Source organism: Dendropsophus ebraccatus, chromosome 4 (assembly GCF_027789765.1).
Source record: "Dendropsophus ebraccatus isolate aDenEbr1 chromosome 4, aDenEbr1.pat, whole genome shotgun sequence".
NCBI lineage: Eukaryota > Metazoa > Chordata > Amphibia > Anura > Hylidae > Dendropsophus > Dendropsophus ebraccatus.
Window position 1 is genome coordinate 113,961,277 of NC_091457.1, and position 22,104 is coordinate 113,983,380.

General features: G+C 43.7%; 1 protein-coding gene across 4 annotated transcripts in view; it reads left to right on the forward strand.

Annotated features, from left to right (window-relative positions):
• Nucleotides 1-22,104, forward strand: part of NCKIPSD (NCK interacting protein with SH3 domain) — a 74,798-nt gene that overhangs the window by 33,982 nt on the left and 18,712 nt on the right. For 3 of the 4 annotated variants that reach the window (XM_069966764.1, XM_069966767.1, XM_069966766.1), the window contains 4 exons: nucleotides 2,103-2,304; nucleotides 2,381-2,468; nucleotides 4,132-4,706; nucleotides 18,344-18,514. In XM_069966764.1, coding sequence (XP_069822865.1) covers nucleotides 2,103-2,304; nucleotides 2,381-2,468; nucleotides 4,132-4,706; nucleotides 18,344-18,514 — 1,036 coding nt within the window. The remainder of the gene's footprint in view (nucleotides 1-2,102; nucleotides 2,305-2,380; nucleotides 2,469-4,131; nucleotides 4,707-18,343; nucleotides 18,515-22,104) is intronic. The other variant, XM_069966765.1, reaches the window with a different exon arrangement.

The following is a 22,104-nucleotide window of genomic DNA, read 5'->3' on the forward strand; positions in this document are numbered from 1 at the left end:
AGTGTATTTGTTGATGATACAGGCAGCTCCTCTTGTTGAGTACAAACATGAACAGAGAAAGGGCATAACAGTAGTGGTAGAACGATTTGTTCAGGATGATGTTTATTAGGTAAAGATTTATATACACAGTGTAAAAACGTCATCCATCACTTAGATGGGTAGGTACAGTATATTGAAAAAAGGTTGGTATATAGGGGGGGCTGGTCTCTGGTAGATGTACCTGTTATGCCCTGCCTATATCCTAGGAGCCGCCTGGGTCTGGCGTCCCCTACACTGTATAGCAATCTGTCTCAGAAGATAGTCCAGTTGTCAGGTTGTCCACAGAGACGTAGTTAGGATGGATTAGGTTCTGCTAGGTGCTGATATAGCCTTACAATACACGCAAATAATGGCACAATACACCTTTAAAAAAGACTTCAGTCAAGCTGGTCCATTTTGATCCAACACGTTTCCCTCCTTAAAGGAGAAGTCCAGCGAAAATTTTTATTAAAGTATTGTATTGCCCCCCAAAAGTTATACAGATCACCAATATACACTTATTACAGGAAATGCTTATAAAGTGCTTTTTTCCCTGCACTTACTACTGTATCAAGGCTTCATTTCCTGGATAAAATTAGTGATGTCACGACCCGACTCCCAGAGCTGTGCGGGCTGTGGCTGCTGGAGAGGATGATGGCAGGGGGATGCTCAGTGTCCCTCCAGTGCCCTGTGTCCCTCGGTGTCCCTCTGCCATCATCCTCTCCAGCAGCCACAGCCCGCACAGCTCTGGGAGTCGGGTCGTGACATCACCATGTTATCCAGGAAGTGAAGCCTTGATGCAGTAGTAAGTGCAGGGAAAAAAAACACTTTATAAGCATTTCCTCTAATAAGTAGATATTGGGGATTTGTATAACTTTTAGGGGGCAATACAATACTTTAATAAACATTTTTGCTGGACTTCTTCTTTAATTGATAACAGTGGTGTTCATCAGGGAATCTGTGGAACTCTACTGTGACAAATGTCATGCCGGTAGTCTGAGTGTAGAAGAGTGTCGGGTAACATCCTTCTCCTCTATCAAAACAACCATACATTATACAACCTCAACCTTGAATTACTGACACTCTTCTACTTACGTTTATCAGACTATCTGCATGACAATTAAGGGGGGAAATGCGTCGGGTGAAAAGGGACCTGCTTGGCCTCAACAGAAGTCTTTCTAAAATTTTAAAGAAGTGTGTTGTGACATTATTTGCATGTATTGTATGGATATATAGGCACCTAGTAACCTAATCTGTCCTACCTACATCTGTATGGACAACCTGACAACTGCACTAACTTCTGAGACTGATTACTATATAGTTTAGGGGACACCAGACCCAGGCGTCTCCTAGGATATAAGCAGGGTATAACAGGTACATCTACCTGAGACCAGCCCACCCATATATAATGACCAGTATACTCTACCTACCCATCTAAGTGATGAGTTTACTTTGTGTATAAAAAATCTTTACCTAATAAATGTCACACTGAACAAGTCAGTCTACCACTACTGTTATTTTCTTTCTGTTCATGTAATAGCAAGTGATATGGAAACAAGTGTTTATTGGGAAAGTGGATCACAGGGAGAAACTGACCCCACAGGTAAAAAACAAACAAGGGAACAGTTCTCAGGGTATGGGTACGCTCCAGTATGGGTGGATTCACAGCCAAGGGAATTGTGGTCTGAAAGTCAACTCACTGGTCACAATTGGCAGTAGAGCTGTGGGTCCTTCTCTTGATGGATGGCCTGTATACTTATAGCTAGCTTGCCTACTTTGTCTGATCTGTATAGAGATCAGTACTGTACATCAATTCATGACTTTTCACTAGTCCACCAGTATTATTACAGATATGCACCACCATGCTGACAAAATGAATAAGACAAGCAGTCCGGTATGTCTTTCTAGGCCATCTCTAATCTGTCAGACCCCTTCCTCTTGAGACTTCCCAGGGACAGAAACATTTTGGAAATCAGCGGTGGTCCACAGACTCCTCATTTGATCTTGTTTTCTGATTTAGTTTTCTTCTTTGTTCAATCTTACATATGACTGACCTATTCTTACTTTCCTTTTTTTCTGTTCAGAAAGCTTATCCATCATAGGAAAGAAACACAGTCTCGAAAAACCCACTCACCGACGAGCCAGTCAAATACCATGTCAACCTCTTCCAGTGATTTCCACTTAGACACAGGGAGACAGCCTAATGGCATGTGCAGAACTGGATTGGATCGGCACATGAGCTTGCCTAGCTCAGAGATTCAGTCTGAGGAGGACGGACAGTATCAGGTAACAGTAATGTCTATTCTTTCTACATAAACCTGTAGATCACATGTCACTGTTTAACACTTCTGTTGCTTTGTAGATTCCACCTCAGCCCCGACGCGCTGCTCCTATAACACCACCTCCACCTGAAAAGCGGAAAAATGCCCAGCTGCCACAGACTACTAAAAGTGAGTCGCCTTCCTCTTTAGGATATAACCATCACCAGCTATTATCAGGTATAAGTGGGATGTGGCTAAGCTGTAAGGTTATATGTACATCAGTGTCATGGTTCTGATTTTATTGCTCCATGAGCAGAACAATAATAATAACAGTGGTGCTGAATCCCTTACATTGGGAACACAACTGCGCCTTTCACCCCAGTGACTTGAATGGGGTTTCTATCTTGGTTTTTGGCGTTTTATCAGACAAACTAGTGCTGCACTATATTGTCTGGGATTTTTGGCTGAATTTGCATTGGAGGCTCCTATCTATCCAAATCTGGTGCAGATTTGAACAAAACTTGAGCACTGTCACAAAAATCATAGAGACACATCAAATGTTTTGATTGGTCAGGGTGTGAACACAGTAGAACGAGCCAGGAAAAGTTCACGCTTAGTGTCATGTGACCTAGAAGGACTCATAATGTAAGTTCTTAGAGCAATCTTTTCACATTCCTTCTCATTCTAGTGATTGGTCAGGGTCTCAAAACCCAGACCCCGACTGATAAAAACTTTTGACTTGTTTGTTTGTGAGCTAATCGCTGGCTTGATTACACAGAGTGATCAGGTATAAATGTATATATACTGAATCATCGACTGATAAAATCTTTTGACTTGTCAACATTTTTTTTAAATGACTGGGACAGTTTAAAAAAAATTTAAAGTTTTTAATCGGTTGGGGTCTTTGTGTTTACACCCCCACTTATTGTTAGAACTAGCTAGAAGAAGCACCTGCCTGAGTACTTCTCTCCCTGGCTTGCTGCATGAGACCCTTGTCTCTCCAGCTGTTGCAAAACCTACAATTTCCATCATACTTGGCCAGCCAAAGCCAAATCTTTGGTTGTCCAGACATGATGGGAATTGTAGTTTGCAACAGCTGGAGGGCAGCTGAAGGTTCCCCATCACTGCTCTGTAGTATTCTTTGGGAACCATTACTTGCAGTAAGACATGAGGAGAAGTGCTCAGCCACGTGCTTCTTCCTGGCTCATTCTAATGATCGGTGGGGCTCTAAATTTGCTTGAGTAAGTGAGATAGGTCCAAATAGGTCACTTTCCCCTTGTTTCAGAATATTTTAGTTTTAAAGCGATTTTTAGATTATAAATCACATCCCGTTGATATGCAGGATAGAGATCAGATTGTGCTCACATTGTATACATCAAGTGATCTGACAGCTGGCCTCTATTTAAAAGAAATTCTGCAAATAGAATATAATTCTGTATCTAGTTTGGTCTGTAGGTTTGTTTTTTTTAGCATCTCCTAAAATAGTGTTATACAAATGCAGAACTCAGACGTTAACTTCCTCCTAATCCCTTCTGTTTTTAGCTGGCAGCCCAATGATTGACATGAGTTCCCCTTCTGGGTGCAGCTTCATGTTCCTGTCCTTTTGCAGACAGAATAGGGGAATAGGGCTCCTTCTGCAGGCAGAAGCCTTGTAACCAGACGTAAGTCTGAAGTTTATCATATGGAAAAGAAAATATTAAGAGAATAAAATAAATTAAATGAAAACTGAACATTATCCTTTATATTTCACATTTCTTTTCAATCCACTCCTGGCTTTGGCACAAAGATTGCATGTGTGCTTCCAGCCTTAAGCTAGCTTGCTGTGCATTTATTTGGCTTTGTTATTTTCTAGATGGTGTGGATAAAACGTCAAGATCCATACTAAACATGTCCACTACTAGCATGTCCTCTCTCGAGACTTTGTGCACTACTTCCACAGACTCCTGTCCTCTCACTGCAGCCTCCAGTCCCAGTCACACACCTCCACCTGTCCCCAGCAGGAGCGCACATACTACAGTGTCCCAAGGTCTGGACACCTGCACCTCAGTCCCCGGAACAGTAAACTCACTCAGCAAACGAACAGCTCCGGCACCCCCTGACCGAGGGGGCTCTGCTGAAATGGATAAGAACCTACAAACCAAGAGAACTGCTCCAGCCCCTCCCTGCATGGAAGCCTTCAACACGGTCAACCAAGAGAGCAAAACGAAATCACCATCCAAGTCCTTAGCACCGGAAACTGAAATCTCTGCTGCAATTGTTCCAAAATCCATTGGTGCCGAGTTAATTGAACTGGTTAGAAAGAACACAAACCTCAGCTATGAACTGTCTCGTGTGGCCATAGGTGTCATTGTCGGTCACATTCAGACAACTGTCCCCTCTACAGGGTCTGTGATGGAGCAGATTCTCGTCTCTCTAGTGGAAAGCAAGGTAACTCAGTTGTATTGACCCTGTATCCTTGTGTGTATTACTATTGATGGTTTTAGATTTTCTGCTCATCTGGCATCCTGCTGGTCTTGCTGATGCTGAGCTGTTAGGGAAATAACACATATGCATTCCACTTTAATATTTAATCTTCTAACATCTTGTAGACCAAAATAGCAAGGTGCTTTCACAGCTTGTTGTCTCCAACACAAGCATTGTATTACATTAATGGGGTACTCCTAGCAATTTTTTTTTCCAAATCAGCTGGTGCCAGAGATCTGTAATTTATTTCTATAAAAAAAATCTAAGTACTTATCAGCTGCTGTATGCCCTGCAGGAAGTGGCTTCCTGCTGCCACCTCTGTACATTACAGGAACTGTCCAGAGCAGTAGCAAATCCCCATAGAAAACCTCTCATGCTCTCCAGACAAAAAATACCACTTCATCCAGGGCATACAGCAGCTGATAAGTGCTGGAGGACTTGAGAATAAAAATAAATTACAAATCTCTGTCACCAGTTGATTTGAAAGAAAAAAGTTTAAATAAATTATATAAAGTAATAAAATAAAAGGTTGCTTTTACATGCCGCACTAGTGACAGTCCGTGAGATTTGCATGGTTGTAGATGGGACCTGGACTTGCAGCCTTAAAGAGGATGTACCATCAGGTACATGCTCTTTAATATGACCTACGGAAGGAAGCCGGTGCCGAGGTCCGTTTTTTTGAACCGGTGCCCAGTTCATGTGTACGGCACCATTTTATGCATGGGTACCGGGCCGGGGCTGAAGCACTGGAGGCTGACCGGCCCGCCCCCAGTGGGAGGGAATTCCCTTCTCTCTATGACGCGGCTCCCTTGATTCTAAAGGAGCTGCGTCATAGAGGGGAGGAAATTCCCTCCCACTGGGAGCAGGCGGGCCCGCCTCCAGTGCTTCAGCCCCGTCCCAGTACCCGTGCATAGAACAGTGCCGTATACGGGAACCGGGCCGCGGTTAAAAAAAAACGGACTGTGGCACCAGCTTCCCTGTGATGGCGCCGTTCTATCCGTGGGTCATATTAAAGAGGATGTACCTGATGACTCTGAAAGAATTTAGAATAGCCTGTGTATTTTCTGAAGCAATTACCTAGCGACTCAGTTATGTGCTTTGAACAGGATTGGGGAGGTAATTGCTTCAGAAAATACATACAGGCTTTTCTAATAATGGTTGTAATGTCTCAAGCCTGCCTTTTATTTTAGGCAATCAGAAAACATAATTTAACTGCAATGCATGAACCTAGCCTGAGGGCCAGAGCTATGCAACATACCAATAGAGGGATTTCGGGTGGAATAAACTTTTTTTACCGGGTGGGGTTGTGACAGACAACCAGTTATTTTTCAGCATATCAGAAGGAAAGTATTGGCAGACATACAGTAATTTCCTCATGCGTAGCCTCATCAACACGCCTCTTAAAGTGTACCTGTCACCCAAAAAATATTTTTGACATATCAGAGACACATGTCAAAAGTTTTTATTGGTCGCGGTCTGAGTGTTCTTTGTGAAAAATATGTGCCCTATAGACTTCCATTATGAGGCAATCTTGTCACGTGACTCAAAGTTGGGAGCGGAATGCGCTGAGCGTGACTTCTCTAGGCTTTGTTTCACAGTGGGTCAGGGTCTGAAAACTCAGACCCCAGCTGATCAAAACTTCTGACATGTCAAAACCTTTTGTTGGTAATACTGCCTCATTAAGTTTTTTTTTTTTGTTTTTTTTACACTGGCAAGTTACCACTAATGAACATCCCTAAGGGTGGTATTACATGGAACGATTATCGTTCGAAAAATCGTTAAATTGTTCGGATTTGAACAATAATCATTTCGTGTAATAGCAGGCAACGATTAAATGACCAACGAGAAATCGTTGATCGTTTAATAGGATCCGGACCTAGTTTTATCGTTTGATCGTTCGCTCATCGTTCGCATATCGTTCGGTGGAATAAAAATTCACAGCTGAAACGTACGCAATAGCGACGACTAAACGACCGCAAGAACGATCATAAATAACGATCATCGTTTTGTGTACTTGGGCGAACGATTTCGGGTCGTTTGCCTTAGCGGTCGTTTAAGATCGTTTATTGTTAGGGTACTATTACACCAAGCATTTTTCCGACGACTAAGGGTGGTATTACACGAAGCGATTATCGGTCGAATAATCGTTCAATCGGTCGTATTTGAACGATTATCTTTAAGTGTAATAGTAGACAACGATTAAACGACGAACGTTTAATAGGTTTTGAATCTATTTTTATCGTTTGTCTTTTACACATCGTTCGCACATCGTTCGTTTGAATAAGATGTCGTTAGCCGTTCCCTGTTCATTCGCAAATTGAAAGGGGAGTGTTCTTGAATTTTGTTGCTCCAATATAACCGATAATCTTTCCGTGTAGTAAAACGAACGATTATTAGGCAACCGCCATTGCGATCGTTGGAGATCGTTTATCGTTAATTGAAAAAAATCGCTTCGTGTAATACCACCCTAAGAGTCCATTTACACAGAAAGATTATCTGATGGATTATCTGCCAAAGATTTGACGCCAAAACCAGGAGTAGATCTGAAAAGAGGAGAAATCTCAGGCTTTCCTTTATGACCTGATCTCTGTTTATAGTCTGTTTCTGGCTTTGGCTTCAGATCTTTGGCAGATAATCTGTCAGATAATTTTTCTGTGTAAATGGACTCTAGGTGCGCTTAATCTGCAGATAATCAGCTTTGGTAAAAGTGTCAGAAATCGGTCAGCGAGCAAGCAAACGTCTGCCCGGCGGCTGATTGGAAATTTTGTGCATCATTAAATTTATTGTTAATAGTGAGTGTTAATGGCAGCAAGGACAACACAGCAATTGTTCATTGGTCCCGGCAGCATGGTTTTTCATTTCCTTTAAAGGCACTGGAAGCGAGCACCAGTCTAGCTGATCAACACTTATTTGTGTCCGTACTTGGCCCCATATCAGGCCACGTAAAAGGACCCTTACTCAGGGTGTGATGAAGCCCTAAGCATATGTTTCACTCATTCTTCACACAAAGAGATCAGGTTACAATCGTTGCCTATAGAAGTTTATAGAGAAGATGAGGAGGAGAAAGCAGCTACAGAGAAAGAGGCAGCCAGACCCACACACAACTGCTGTGGCTCCTTGTATTGTTATACATGTATCTCGCTCGCAAATATAACGTCTTCCATGCTGCTGCTGCTTCTGAGAGTGTGTGACGAGATAAGGGGGTAGGAGTGCTTCCCTGTGTGAGGGAAAAACTGCTAATAACTGCTGGAAGCAAGTCATCAATAAATGGCCACAAAGGGTAATATTCCCTTATGTACACATACATGACAGCTTATCCCAAAAGTCAGTTTCCTTTAACAAAAAAACAAAAAAAAGTTTTTTTTTTTAATAAGTTTCCAGCTCTGCTAATACAGCCTCATAAATTTAGAGTTGAATATAGAAAGACACCAATCATGCATGTCCCCCTTGGTGGATAATTTGTTCTGCATTATATATTGATGATATTGTATTGGAAACTGCGCATTAATATTGATGATGATTTATTAAAAGCATTAAATAAATATTGATGCTGACATGGTTTCCAATGAGAAACGATAAATTCTTTACCTTCTATGTGGCGTTCATTGGAACCACTACAGTTTCCATTGTATCTGTACTGTACCTCTATCTCAAAACTAGACTTCTCCCGCTATCTCCCTGAAATGGCCTAAAGAGACCTTTTAGCCTTCTTGACATGGTTATATGTGCATTCACTATGAGATGATGATCACAAAGTAATGAGGCTTAGTTATTGTTCACTCTTTTTTTATTTTTTGTCATCATTCTTTAATCTGTCCTGAAGCCACCACTAGGGGGAGAACACAGCAAACTGTTTATGCATTGAACTGTAATAACACTAACAGAAGCTTCTAAGCTCCCTCTAGTGGTGGATGCAGATATCCAGATTTTATCATGGAGCCCTGTGAAGGGGGGGGGGGGGTTGTATTAAATGAAGCTCTTACCACTGGAGATCACAAAGATCTGTTCAGTGCAGGGCTGTGGAGTCTGTAAGCTACAGCTCTGACTCTAACGCCTGCATTTTATCAGGGTCGAACTCTGACTTCTGACTCCATTTCATAAATGGCCAAACAGACACCAGGGGAGTTATTTATAACACGAGTGTAAAGTAGTGATGTCACGATACCAGAATTTTGAGTTCGATATCAATACTCGATTTTTTAGTTCGATACTCGATACCAGTTCGATACCTCGAAAAAAAATACAACACCCCCCCCCCTTATAAGATCAGCACCCTCCTCTCCTGACATCCTCTGTGCTGCTGTTACCTCCCCATAGATCAGCACACTCCTCTCCTGACATCCTCTGTGCTGCTGTGACCTCCCCTATAGATCAGCACACTCCTCTCCTGACATCCTCTGTGCTGCTGTGACCTCCCCATAGATCAGCACACTCCTCTCCTGACATCCTCTGTGCTGCTGTGACCTCCCCTATAAGATCAGCCCCCTCCTCTCCTGACATCCTCTGTGCTGCTGTGACCTCCCTATAAGATCAGCACCCTCCTCTCCTGACATCCTCTGTGCTGCTGGGACCTCCCCTATAAGATCAGACCCCTCCTCTCCTGACATCCTCTGTGCTGCTGTGACCTCTCCTATAAGATCAGCCCTCTCCTCTCCTGACATCCTCTGTGCTGCTGTGACCTCCCTATAAAATCAGCACCCTCCTCTCCTGACATTCTCTGTGCTGCTGTGACGCTGTGACCTCCCCTATAAGATCAGCCCCCTCCTCTCCTGACATCCTATGTGCAGCAAGGGACCAAACATTGTGTTTTTTGGGGACAGCATGGGGGGGGGGCAGTAGTGGATTATAATGTGGGCGGATTGACGGGGGGGTCCAGGTTGGGTGAACAGCCCAGGGCCCAGGGTACATTTAATCCGCCACTGGGTACAGACTACAACCCCCACACTGCAGGGAGCTGGTGAAGGCTGCCAGGTCTGGACAGACAAGAGAGGGTTACTCTGCCTGGCAGGTCAGTTCCTGTCAGAGGGCAGGGATGTGGGGGCACACTAGAGGGCAGGGATGTGGGGGCACACTAGAGGGCAGGGATGTGGGGGGCACACCAGAGGGCAGGGATGTGGGGGGCACACCAGAGGGCAGGGATGTGGGGGGCACACCAGAGGGCAGGGATGTGGGGGGCACACCAGGGGGCAGGGATGTGGGGGGCACACCAGAGGGCAGGGATGTCTGCAATGTCTGCACACATCCCCTGCTCTCATTGCTGCGGTACCACTCAAAGCATGAGGCTTGTCAAAGCAGAGGGGAGGGGGGATTTGTAAAGGAAGTTTAAGGTGGAACAGACAACCTGAACCTCGGCCAGCAGGAAGATTAACCTTTGCTGCTGGCCAAGATTCAGGCTGTCTGTTCCACCTTAAATAAGCTCCCTTTACAAATCCCCCCTCCCCTCAGCTCCGGGAAGCTCCCAGCTGTCAGGCCTCCGTTCCTCCGTGCATATTCATGTGTGCACACTCAGGCCGGTCAGGAAGCGCAGCCACCGAGAGTGTGCATACATGAATATGCATAGGAACAGCGCCGCAGATGGACAGAGAGCGAGCCGGCATCAGAGCCTCAGTCACTAACCTCCCACTGAGAAGCGCAGCCCTAGACGCAGCTCCTCACACCGGCTGCATGACAGGGGGGACAGGAGGCTGAGGTGTGACAGGCTGCGGGTCATTAGCAGCGGGGGTCTGTTACACACAGTAGCCGACCCCCACTGCTTCTGGAGAGGCTCAGGATGGGTGCAGCGGCATCTGCACAGTTACATAGCCGGCACTAGCGATCGCTGTGTGCCGGCTATAACTTATCCCTGCAGTGAGCGGAGGAAGGGGCGGGCGGAGAAGGAAGTGACGCCAGGGGGCAGGGGGCTGTACTCAGAGAACATGGCCGGCGCTCTGCTAGCCGCCGGCTGTGTTCTCTGCTCTATACTATGTTAAGCTGCGTTATTAGGCAGCTTAATATAAAGTATCGGTACCAGGAAATCCTGGTACCGAATCGGTTTTTTGCCCGAAATATCGATAGTAGTATCGATATTTTGGTGCATCGTGCATCCCTAGTGTAAAGTAGAACTGGCTTAGCAGCTTCTTCCTAATATTGTACATCATCCTGGGGCGACTTATGAGTGAATAAGGCAAAGATACAAAGCAAATTCTCTTCTCTGTGTGTGCTAGTCTCCAGCCACCATGTCCTGAACTACTCAAAACTAGACAATCTTTTATGTTTCTAACTAAATATTCACCATACACAAAGAAAAGCTGCTAGCAATGCCAGATCCCAGTGATCTAGAGGGTCAGCCATAGGTTTAGATTTATCGGCTGTCTCTCAGCGCCCGGGCTCCTAAATCATTGCTCACTCACCAATTGGTTGAGCGGGCATTTTTGAGTAGGGCCATGACATCACAGGATCCGGAAGCCCAGTGGGGGACCATGAGCGAGAGACTGCACTGCGAAGGCATGGGGAAGGTTAAATAGGACTTCTTTATTATGATCCCACCACCCTCTGTGCCCCCTGAATTTTTCACTGTTGCCCTGAATACCCCTTTAATTTATTTTCTTTTTCTTAAACACACACGCAGCCTGCTGCAGCCATAGTGCGTGCGCGCACACACACACACGCAACCTGCTGCGGCAATAGCGTGTGTACACACACACCCTGCTGCAACCATAGTGCAAGCACACACACATCCTGCTACAGACATAGGGCTCACGCACACACGCATAACCTGCTGCAGCCATAGCAAGCGCGCACACACACACAGCCTCCTGCAGCCATAGCATACACACACAGCCTGCTGCTGCCATAGTGGGCGCGCGCACACACACACACACACACACACACACACACACACACACACACACACACACACCCTGCTGCAGCCATAGCACACTGAAGAAGAATACACAATCTTCTCCCAGAAAGAAAACACCACATTGAGGACAGAGGTTACTGCTACATTAGTTATGGCTTCTCCTCCTCTATATTACACAAGATATTTTCATATTACACTGCTGCTCATATACAGTCATCCAGGAGGAGAACAGCACAGATCTCCCCCACACAATGGACTCTTCCAGCTCAGAAACAAACTGCCAAATGGTGACCACCAACTTTTACCCCACCACCCTAATCTAATAGGGCCAGTGCTTTTTTACTGATAAAGGGCGGGTTCACACTACGGAATTCTCGCGGACAATGTATTAACTAAATGTATGTGAGAAAGGGGTTTTCTGGTTTTAATAAATAAAGGGCTTAGATTGATAGAACATAAAATATATTAATGAGGAACAATTATAAAATTTTAAAAGACTTTTTTTAAAGTTGGAGTCGGTAAATTTTTTCCCACTTCAGCCAAAACCAGCTCCAGCTCCACAGCCCTGGTTCAATCAACGCAGAATTTTGGGTATTCAAACGTAACTTTTTACCTATCAACAGCTCGGCTATCAAAGATTGCCGAACAAGGTACTCCACGGGATAAGTTCGATAGGCAATGGATGAGACAATCTGACTTTTAGCCCCTATCTTGTAGACAGGGGATAAGTTCTGTTAACTTTAAATACCCTGTGTCAGATTGCTTCATCCATTGTATATGGACTAGTGGAAGATAGCCGAACAGGGTACTTTACAAGATAGGGCTATGTTCTTTTATTCTTGAATACCGGTTAAAGTATACTTTACTCCAACTGTTTGATATATGACGACTTGCTGCAGTTATGATATTAATGGTAAATAGGAAAAGCGGATCCATGATTATAGATATTAAATTTCTCATCTGCATAATTTCAATTTCAGTTTTCTCAGGCTCTTTAGCGACAGACTTGTAATTGACTAGATTCCACCTCCTCCCCCCGGGTCTCTAGATGTTTATGTCTGCTGTAAAATTAGCAGGGAGACATTATTCCTGGGTGCGTATTGATACACCCCGTGTTTTCAGCCCACGCAGCATCTGCCTGTCAACAAACCTTCCAGACTAGTGATGATTTAATATAGATATGTCACCTGTAACCGGACACCTCACCGCTCCCTGTATACACGGATACCACAATGAGCTCCGCCATCTCTCGCCGGCGCCTGCTAATTACGCGTATTATTTAATTGCTCTGCAGGAGACTGTTGTCCCATTAATTACATTTTAATGTTCTCATACATTACAAAGCCTGTTGGATTTGTGTCTGACAATATTGATTTTTGCAGGATTTTTCGATGGCTCTAGATGTTTTCCGTTATCGGCGGTGACCTGGACTTGCAGGATTCTGCCCACCCCAGCCATCTCCATACAAGAAGTCCTGATCCATCTCTTTTGTCATTTGTCATAATCACAAGACTAATTAGACAATGGAGAGAGAAATACTTGAGACTTCTCAGCTTGTCCCTATTGATTTGAGAAGTTCTCCATTTCCTCATAGCAGTGTAAATGACGTGTACGATTGTAGAGGAACTAGACGTGATCATCTCGGTTTATAGAACATTACCAGTAAATGAAAGGCATTGACTTCTCTTTTTCTAGGAAATTTGGATGACGCCTGGCATATTCATTCAGTCTGTTCGAGGGTTGTAGCTGAGCTTACCCAGACTTCTGACACTTGTGAAAATGCATGCAGTCAGGTCATTGTTTCTGTTCAGAGTTCAGGGAATGATAGGGGACAAGCCTTGTCAGGTAGGGCGGTGACTGTAATGGTGTAACCCAGCTTTTCCTTATAAATCTTATATTGTGGTCTGATTGAATATAAAAGGAATATTCACACCTGAAGTATTTATTGAATACAGTGTCACAGGTCCGACCTGTGAGGAAAAACTGTGGGGTCCCCTGACCTTTTGTTTGCAAAGTTGAAGCTTCTTGCATTGGCTTAACGGAGATGTAGACATCCTATGCAGCTATCCTCATTGACATGGAAGGATACAATGCTCAGCTCTTTTCTTAAAGGGATTATCCAGCGCTACAAAAACATGGCCACTTTCTTCCAGAGACAGCCCCACTCTTGTCTCCAGCTTAGGCGGGGTTTTGCTGCTCAGTTCAAGTAAATGGAGCCTAATTGCAAACCACACCTTAAAGTGACACTGTCACCCCCTTTTTGCATTCTGACATCTCTACACAGGTGTAAAAGGTAAATTTAGTGGTTTTTTATACCTTATTTTATATCCTACGTCATGGTGCTTGTTCAAGTAAAAAGTCATCTTTTATCAACTCCAGATTATGTTAAGTGGGCGGGGCCTCGTGGCATTAGCGCCACTTAGCCCTGCCCACAATGCCACCGTTGGCCCTGCCCCCTCACCAACCATTGGAGCAGGCTGGCCTAAAGGTCTAGGCCCCACCCCTTCTAGGCTGGACCACCAATGGCCACCAAGGGGCGGGGCCAATGGTGGTGTAGTGGGCGGGGCTATGTGGCGCTACTGCCGCGAGGTCCCGCCCACTTAACACAATCTGCAGTTCATAAAAGATTACTTTTTACTTAAACAAGCACCATGACGTATGATATAAAATAAGGTGGGAAAACTGCCAAATTTACCCTTTTACACCTGTGTAGAGATGTCCGAATTCACAAAAAGGGTGACAGTGTTACTTTAACTGGAGACAAGAGTCGTGTTGTCTCTGAAAAAAGTGGCCATGTTTTTGTAGCACTAGATAACCCCTTAACTTCAGTGGCCAAAGGTGCGTGTGCAAGTGAGACCTTGTGTTTTTTTTTTTTTTTTTTTTATTCCGTGCAACACCTTGTTAGGGAGGCCATCATGCTGCATACTGCTGTGTGTTGGGGGGCATTATGGGGGTGTACTACTGTGGGGTGGCTAATACAGCTGGGCAATTAATGACCGATAACAGACACCAAACTTCACAGGTGTGGCATGTTTGTAGGGGACGTGGTGTGAAAATAGAGAGTGAGGCATGTTTAAAGGGACATGGCCTTAATGAATCATTATCAAGGGAATAGTACATCTAGTCATGCTATTGATTAAGGTCATAATGGCCCAGCCTTATTTAGAGGGGAACAACCCTTTTATTGAACATATATTGCAGTCCCAGCTCCTTTGTTTTAACCAACTAATATGTTACTGTTCCTTTAATCTGCCGTTGTGACACTCTAAACATTACATTTGCCTTTAGGAACAGCCTGATTTACCACATTGTCTCATAGTAAGATTCTCTTTGGTGCCCATAGCAGCCAGTCACCGCTCTGGTTAGCAATAGGAGAAATGAAAGCTGAGCTCTGTATAGTAAGAGAAGAAAGCTTCACAGATCTCCTCCATAGTCTTTGACTACTTGTAATGTCTCAGTCATTGAACTGACTTTCTATAACCTGTGGATGTCACAGAAACGCTTATTGTTTCATCAAAGTACCATAGCTCTGAGCACTTGTTTCAGAAGCGATGGGGGGGCAGTATATACATCTCTGCTTACTGTATACTTGATAAAATCCAGGTAAACGGTAATTCCACCCTATCATATCCTCCCGCCATTTTAGGACATGAGACTGGCCTACATGTATGTAATTATAAACCTCCCAGTGGGGGGAGTAATGACTAATATATGAGGCTGGATTTTCAATGAGATCTCTATAGACTTTGCGATTCAATAAATTAGATTAAAGTTCTTTTCTGTAATGCAGCCATCTGCTTTCTAACGCTGATCTCCTGGGGACATCTTTACCCAGATTGTCTTGGACTTGCAGTAACCTGTCTGATTATTCTGATCTTCATATGGGTCTATAGTGTACATTACTTTACGGTATTAATATTTCTTACAGGGAGCTTGTAGATCTGCGCCTGCCAGGTATGACCCACTTCACTGGGCACACTGCTCCGCTTCCACTTGTTTTAATGCATTTACAAGATTAATATGCCATAATTGATTGAAGCAAAGTGTTTAACCCTTTCACCCCCTTCCATGTATTCATATATTTTCTAAAAGTAGACACCTGGCAAATTGTCAAAATGCCGCTCAGCACTTTATACACGCATTTAATTTCATGCAACCCCTATTTCCTGGCTTTTGGGGGGGGGGGGGTGGTAGCAGCAGTATATAACGGTGGTATTTCTGTGGTGCAAAAATAATTTGAAAAAAATCTGTATCAGTCAAACCAGAAAAGAGACGCAGGTTCACTTTCAGTATGTAAACATATACAGAGACACGCTGCCACCTAAAATCCATGGCAAGCAAGCCTTCTTCATCGCTGATGGATACATAATTCCAGGTGAGTATAGCAGTCCCATAGCATGCATGTCTATACACATGGAGTTGGGTTTCCTTAATGTGGCTTTCCAGTGAAGCTGAGAGGGTGAGCAATCCCCTATAACTTACATGACACCCATTAATGGTCTGCAATGTACAGAATAAAAAAAAAAAAACATGTTAGCGCCACACTGTGTTTAGTCAGGTATAGCAGCAATACTACATATAGGCTATGTTCACACTACGTATATTTGAGGCTGTATAGCAACCAAAACAAGGAGTGGATTGAAAACACAGAAAGGATCTGTTCACATAATGTTGTAATTGAGTGGATGGCCGTCAATTAATTTCCAAATATTTGCTGTTATTTTAAAACAACAGCTGTTATACTGAAATAATGGAAGTTATTTACCGTTATATGGCGGCCATCTACTCAATTACAACATTATGTGAACAGATCCTTTCTGTGTTTTCAATCCACTCCTGGGTTTTGGTTGCTATGAGGACCAAATACAGCCCCAAATATACATAGTGTGAACCCAGCCATAAAGTGAATGTATGTAGTGCTGTTACTGGAGGACAGCAGGCATGTTGTATTTTTCTAATCCTGAACATTCCCTTTAATCCAGTGGTTTCTAGAGGCTCCTCCAGAGCTGAATATGTAATACAGTATCTCTGCGCAGCTTCACTCATGAGGCATTGCTTTCACACGTGATCCTGGAATCCTAATGATGACATTTGTCGTATCACTTTGCATACATTACCTTGCATACATGGCTAATTGGATTGTCTTATTACACTTTTACGCGTATGTTCATTTGCTTGGGCGGCTTCCTGTCCCAGTTACAATGAAAACTGCTAATAGTGCAGCAATCATGAGTGAAATTACCGCCTAAGATGTGGCTCCAAGTTGTCATTAGACCTTTTAAATTATTTCTCCTGTCAGATTCGGATGATGAGCGACATTCTTCTTTTGCTTGATCTATGGGCGTAATTTTCCTGTTTTGGGCTAAAAAGCAAAATTGTTCTTTATCTTGCTCAATGCTTGTTATTGTAATACTACTAAAGGAGCCTAATAACGTACTCAGGGAGATCTTTGTGCCTTCTTTATGATATAGTTTTCATTAGATTATGATGTGTGTAAATGCAGATTATATGACCTAAGATATAACTATATTGACATACATCTACAGATTGGCAAGTGTTCACATTCCTAGGGGAAGTACCAATAAAAAGTCATGGCATGTCTTGCATTTTTACAGGATACATTATATATATTCATTGAGATAGATAGGTGTGTGTGTGTGTGTGTGTGTGTGTATGTATATAATATATATATATATATATATATATATATATATATATATATAATATATACACACACACACACAGATCTGTCTTTCCAGATCTATATATCCAGTCTCCAAACTGATATACACTCAAATCAGTTTTTTGGCTTTTTTTTCTGTTAGGGTCTTTCTTTTCCCCCAAAGGACCTATACAGGATTTAACACCATTTAGCTTACTAGCCCGTCTCCCTTATTCCTCAGTTTCGGTCATTCTATGTACTATCAGTATATTCTATACTAATAGTACCATTGACATTTTGCTGTGATTTTTGTTCCTCTTTTTTTTTCCTTCTTCTTTTTGGTACATTTTTCTTTTCATTTTACAAAAGGACACACATAACAACCCACACATCCCCCCTTCTCTTGCCATTTCCACTGGCAACAGCATTGTCCTATTTTCTAGCCCTCGCCCAGTGACTGCAGAATTATCTTCCTATGCTTCTCTTCTCCTGATGGCAGCTGTATTTTCCCCTTCCCACCTTTGTCCTATTAGCAGTAACGATCACTCCACCTCCACCTGGTCGCGTTTTATTCTCCCCTCTCCTCTGGCAGCATCATTCAGCCCCTTCCTCACTGATAATTAACATGCGCACACACACACACAAAAAGGGGCATCCTGTTCTATGTCTCTGTACACACTCTAAGAAGCAACAGCAGTATGAAGGACTAGGGAAGAGTTTAAGCCAGGGGTGTCAAAATCGTGGCCCTCCACTTTGACTGTCCAGTCATGATATAAATTGTAGTTTTGCAATAACTGGAGGGCTGCTAGTGTCAAACTCCCATCATGCCTGGATAGCCAAAGCAAATACAAGTTTATGGAGAGGGGAGGGGTGAGGAGGGAGGTGGGAGGGGAAGCGACTCGAGAGACTATACAGGAGCCACTAGATCCCACACTGATCCCACCTAGGTCTTGATTTAGAGCTTAGACCATAGGTCTCCTATTAGTGGGAACTGCAGTTTTATTTTAGCTTAGACGCATACATTTTATTTTTATGGACAATCCCTTTAAGGAGTCTTTGTTTCACAATGGTAAAATGTGTCTTTTGTCTCAATGCCAGGACTCCAGCTCTGGATTACCTTCAGGACAGATCTGTCACGACGAGCAGCGCCTGGAGGTCATCTTTGCAGACTTGGCCAGGCACAAAGACGATGCTCAGCAGCGAAGCTGGGCTCTCTACGAAGATGAGAATGTCATTCTCTGCTACTTGGAGGAACTCCTCCTAATTCTGGTGCGTTAATGAATATGTGGCGGATCCCTTCCAGATGTTGATGATATGTCTTTAATATCCACCTGGTGTGAGCAGATCTGCTTTATATCCTAGCCATGTTTATTGATGCTTTTCAGGCAAAGTAGTTGCTATAACAGCATATGAAGTCAGTTCAATAGTTAGTGTACGTTCTGTAGCGCTATCCACTTAAATAGTAATCACACTGTGTAATGTGATGACTATATAGGAGCTGCGTGTCAGTGGAAACTGATACCTACATTCAGTTCGTGGTAACAAAGATATATATTATAATGTCTGATCGCGCTCCTCTATTCTCTAATCAATATGTGGTAGTGCTCCTACTATGTTATAACAAATATATACACACACAAATATACAATTTTTTTTTTTTTTTAATATATTTTTATTTAGATTTTCCATTTTCATCACAATCAAATTATAGAACAAAGGGTAGAAAAAACAGGCAGAGGACGGCGCCTCGTGTGATACCGCAAAGGTTGTTGGTAATGAGAAAGGGAAGGTAGCAAGGCTCACCTTGTTGCCCCTTGGGCTTTATGCATATCACCCTGAGGTAGGGTAGGTGGATGGAAGGTTGATCCTGACGTGGGTCCAGGCGGAAGTCCTTCTGATGTGATGTTAGGCTGCAAGAGCTAGTTGAGGGTACATGAACGGGATACTCCCAGAAAAAAAGGGGCCCGTATGATACAAGAAACAAACGTAAAAACAAGAAGTGGCTTGAAACAGCCGTACCCGAGTGATAACCAGCGCTGCCCAACACAGTATTCAGGAGTAGAGTGCAAATAAAAATGTAAAAGTTTATTGCATGCTGCACATATTACGCGTTTCAAGAGTACTAGGCTCTCTTCATCAGATTAGGTGCACCTAATCTGATGAAGAGAGCCTAGTACTCTTGAAACGCGTAATATGTGCAGCATGCAATAAACTTTTACATTTTTATTTGCACTCTACTCCTGAATACTGTGTTGGGCAGCGCTGGTTATCACTCGGGTACGGCTGTTTCAAGCCACTTCTTGTTTTTACGTTTGTTTCCACAATCAAATTATAACCGGGCGAATTACCAACATTCGCCTATCGATCTGTTACAGCGGATACCACAGGATTCAAAGCTTAAAATACAACAGCAACACAAAAGGCCCTACAGGGCCAATCTAAGAAAGCACACAAAAATATAACTCCCCTCCCACCCCCCCACCCCCGTGCTCACGTCCAGATGTGTCCCTATCATCCCGTCTGTGCTCATGCTGTTAAGGTCAGACAGGCCTCCACTATCTTACACCCTACACCCTTAAGTTGCCCAGGGTGCCAGCTATATCTTTACGTAAATACCAAGCCGTGTTTTTAAAGACCGTCACAACCTGGACGATTTCCTCTCTTGATAGGAAAGAGCTAATAAAAGCAGACCATTTCTTAAAGAAACCTTTAGTCAGTTTATCTTTAGCTCTTGCGATCTCCAGTTGGTCCATGCGCATATAGCGTTTAACTTGGTCTACAACTTCCTCCGGAGTGGGCATTTGAGGTAATAACCATCTTGCCAATAGGCACCGTTTGGCCACCAGAACAAAAATGTGAGTAAGCAGTGTTATTTTTCCACCCTCTGGAGAAACATGCAGCAGAAGAAAAGAAGGATCCAAGGGGATAGATATGCGAAGTTTGGTCTGCACTAACTCTTTCAATTTGACCCAAAAATGTCTGGTCAGTGGGCACGTTACTAGGCCATGCAATAGGTCTGTCCTTCCTTTATTACAGTTTGGGCAGGCTTCTAATCGGTCCGGATGTTCCGGTGTCTTAGGAAAAATGAAGCCATATGTAGCATGGTGTATTATCTTAAACTGGGTCTCCCTCCAACTTTCACTCACTACCGCCTTACGAACTGCGGCCCACCCATCCAGGATAGCTTTGGTGAGGTCATCCCTCTGCAACTTAGATTCCCAGTATTTAAAGATTCCCTGAGCAAAATTGTGCGAGGTCTCCCTTCTGAGAGCCCAGTATATATGTGACAAAGAATGTATGGGATTCTCTGACCGCACTAAATCCTCAATAGCATCCGACTGGCTAAGGCTTTTAACGTCCCGTAGGCGCGGGCGCAGAAAGGCCATAAGTTGGTGATATAGGAGAAAATGTCCCTGTCTCACACCATACGTCTCACTCAGTTCACCAAAAGTCGCATATCTATGTTCTGTAGGATGTAATAGCTGTTGCACCGTTACTATTCCCTTGTCTCTCCAGAAAGGGAAAAATTTGCTTAACACCTCTCCCTGAAGTTCGGGATGGGACCACAACGGCATTCGCCTTCCTACTAGAAAAGGCAGCTTAAGACCCTTCAAGACCGCTCTCCAGGCCATTATGCTGTCCCGTAAGAGGACACTCTGTTTGATCTGCTTCGGGAGTGAAGATAATTTAGTATAGAGGAGTGCTTGGAGTGACCATGGAGCTGCCATAGCGGCTTCCAGCCGCACATTAGAGTACATACCAGTTCCCCTCATCCAGTCAACACTATGTCGTAAGAGGCATCCAAGATTATACCTGCGGATATCTGGGAAGTTTAGGCCTCCTTGGTCCCGAAAGAGCATCAGCTTTTGTAGGGAGATGCGGGGACGCTTCCCATTCCATATAAATTTAATAAAGGCGGAATTCAACCTAGTGATGTCTGTATGTCTCAGCAGGACTGGAATAGTCTGCATAGGATACAGCATTCTAGAAAATGCCAACATTTTAAGCAGATGACATCGTGCCATAATGGGGAGTGGGAGATTTCTCCATTTGTCTAGGTCTTTGAGGATTGACTGGATGAGGGGGGGGGTAGTTCAAAGAGTATATTTGCCCGGGTTGTGGACCAATAACAACCCCCAGGTATCGGATGGATGACCTGGTAACCTTGACTGGGGTGTCAGAGGCTAGGTATGTCCTACCATGGGTATCTTTTGATAGATCCAGCATAGTGCTTTTCTCTATGTTCACCCGGAACCCAGAGCATCGGCCAAAATCAGACAGACACTCGAACACTTCTGTAATGTCTCTTTGAGGATGTTCCAAGAATAGCAAGATATCATCCGCAAAGAGTGCAAGTTTGACAGGGATGCCCCCCACCTTTATGCCCTCTATTCTATGATGGTCCGCCAGGGTGCGTGAGAGGGGTTCCATGGCGAGGTTAAACAACAGGGGGGATAGAGGGACAAATATACAATTTATAGCGGTGCACTGACTTAGCAGTATTAAATCAGAAAAAAGGCTCTCAGTGGGTGTAGTCACTGTTGTTAGTGTAGTCACCTGTATTGCATATATATATATTGTTATAACATAGTAGGAGCACTACCACATATTGATTAGAGAAAAGAGGAACGCGATCAGACATTATAATATAGCATATGAAGTCAGTCAGCTCACCCGCTGCTCACCACTCCCAATGTGGTTAAAAACCCCGGAGCAGGGCAAATTAGGAGCAAAAAGAAAAGTCCATCTCCCGGGATGTGATAAAATAATACTTCATTATCCAAACAACGGTGTAGAGAACGGTCACATGCAATAGGTTGATGCGTTTCAGCAAAGGTGCCTTGCACATGACCTTGCAG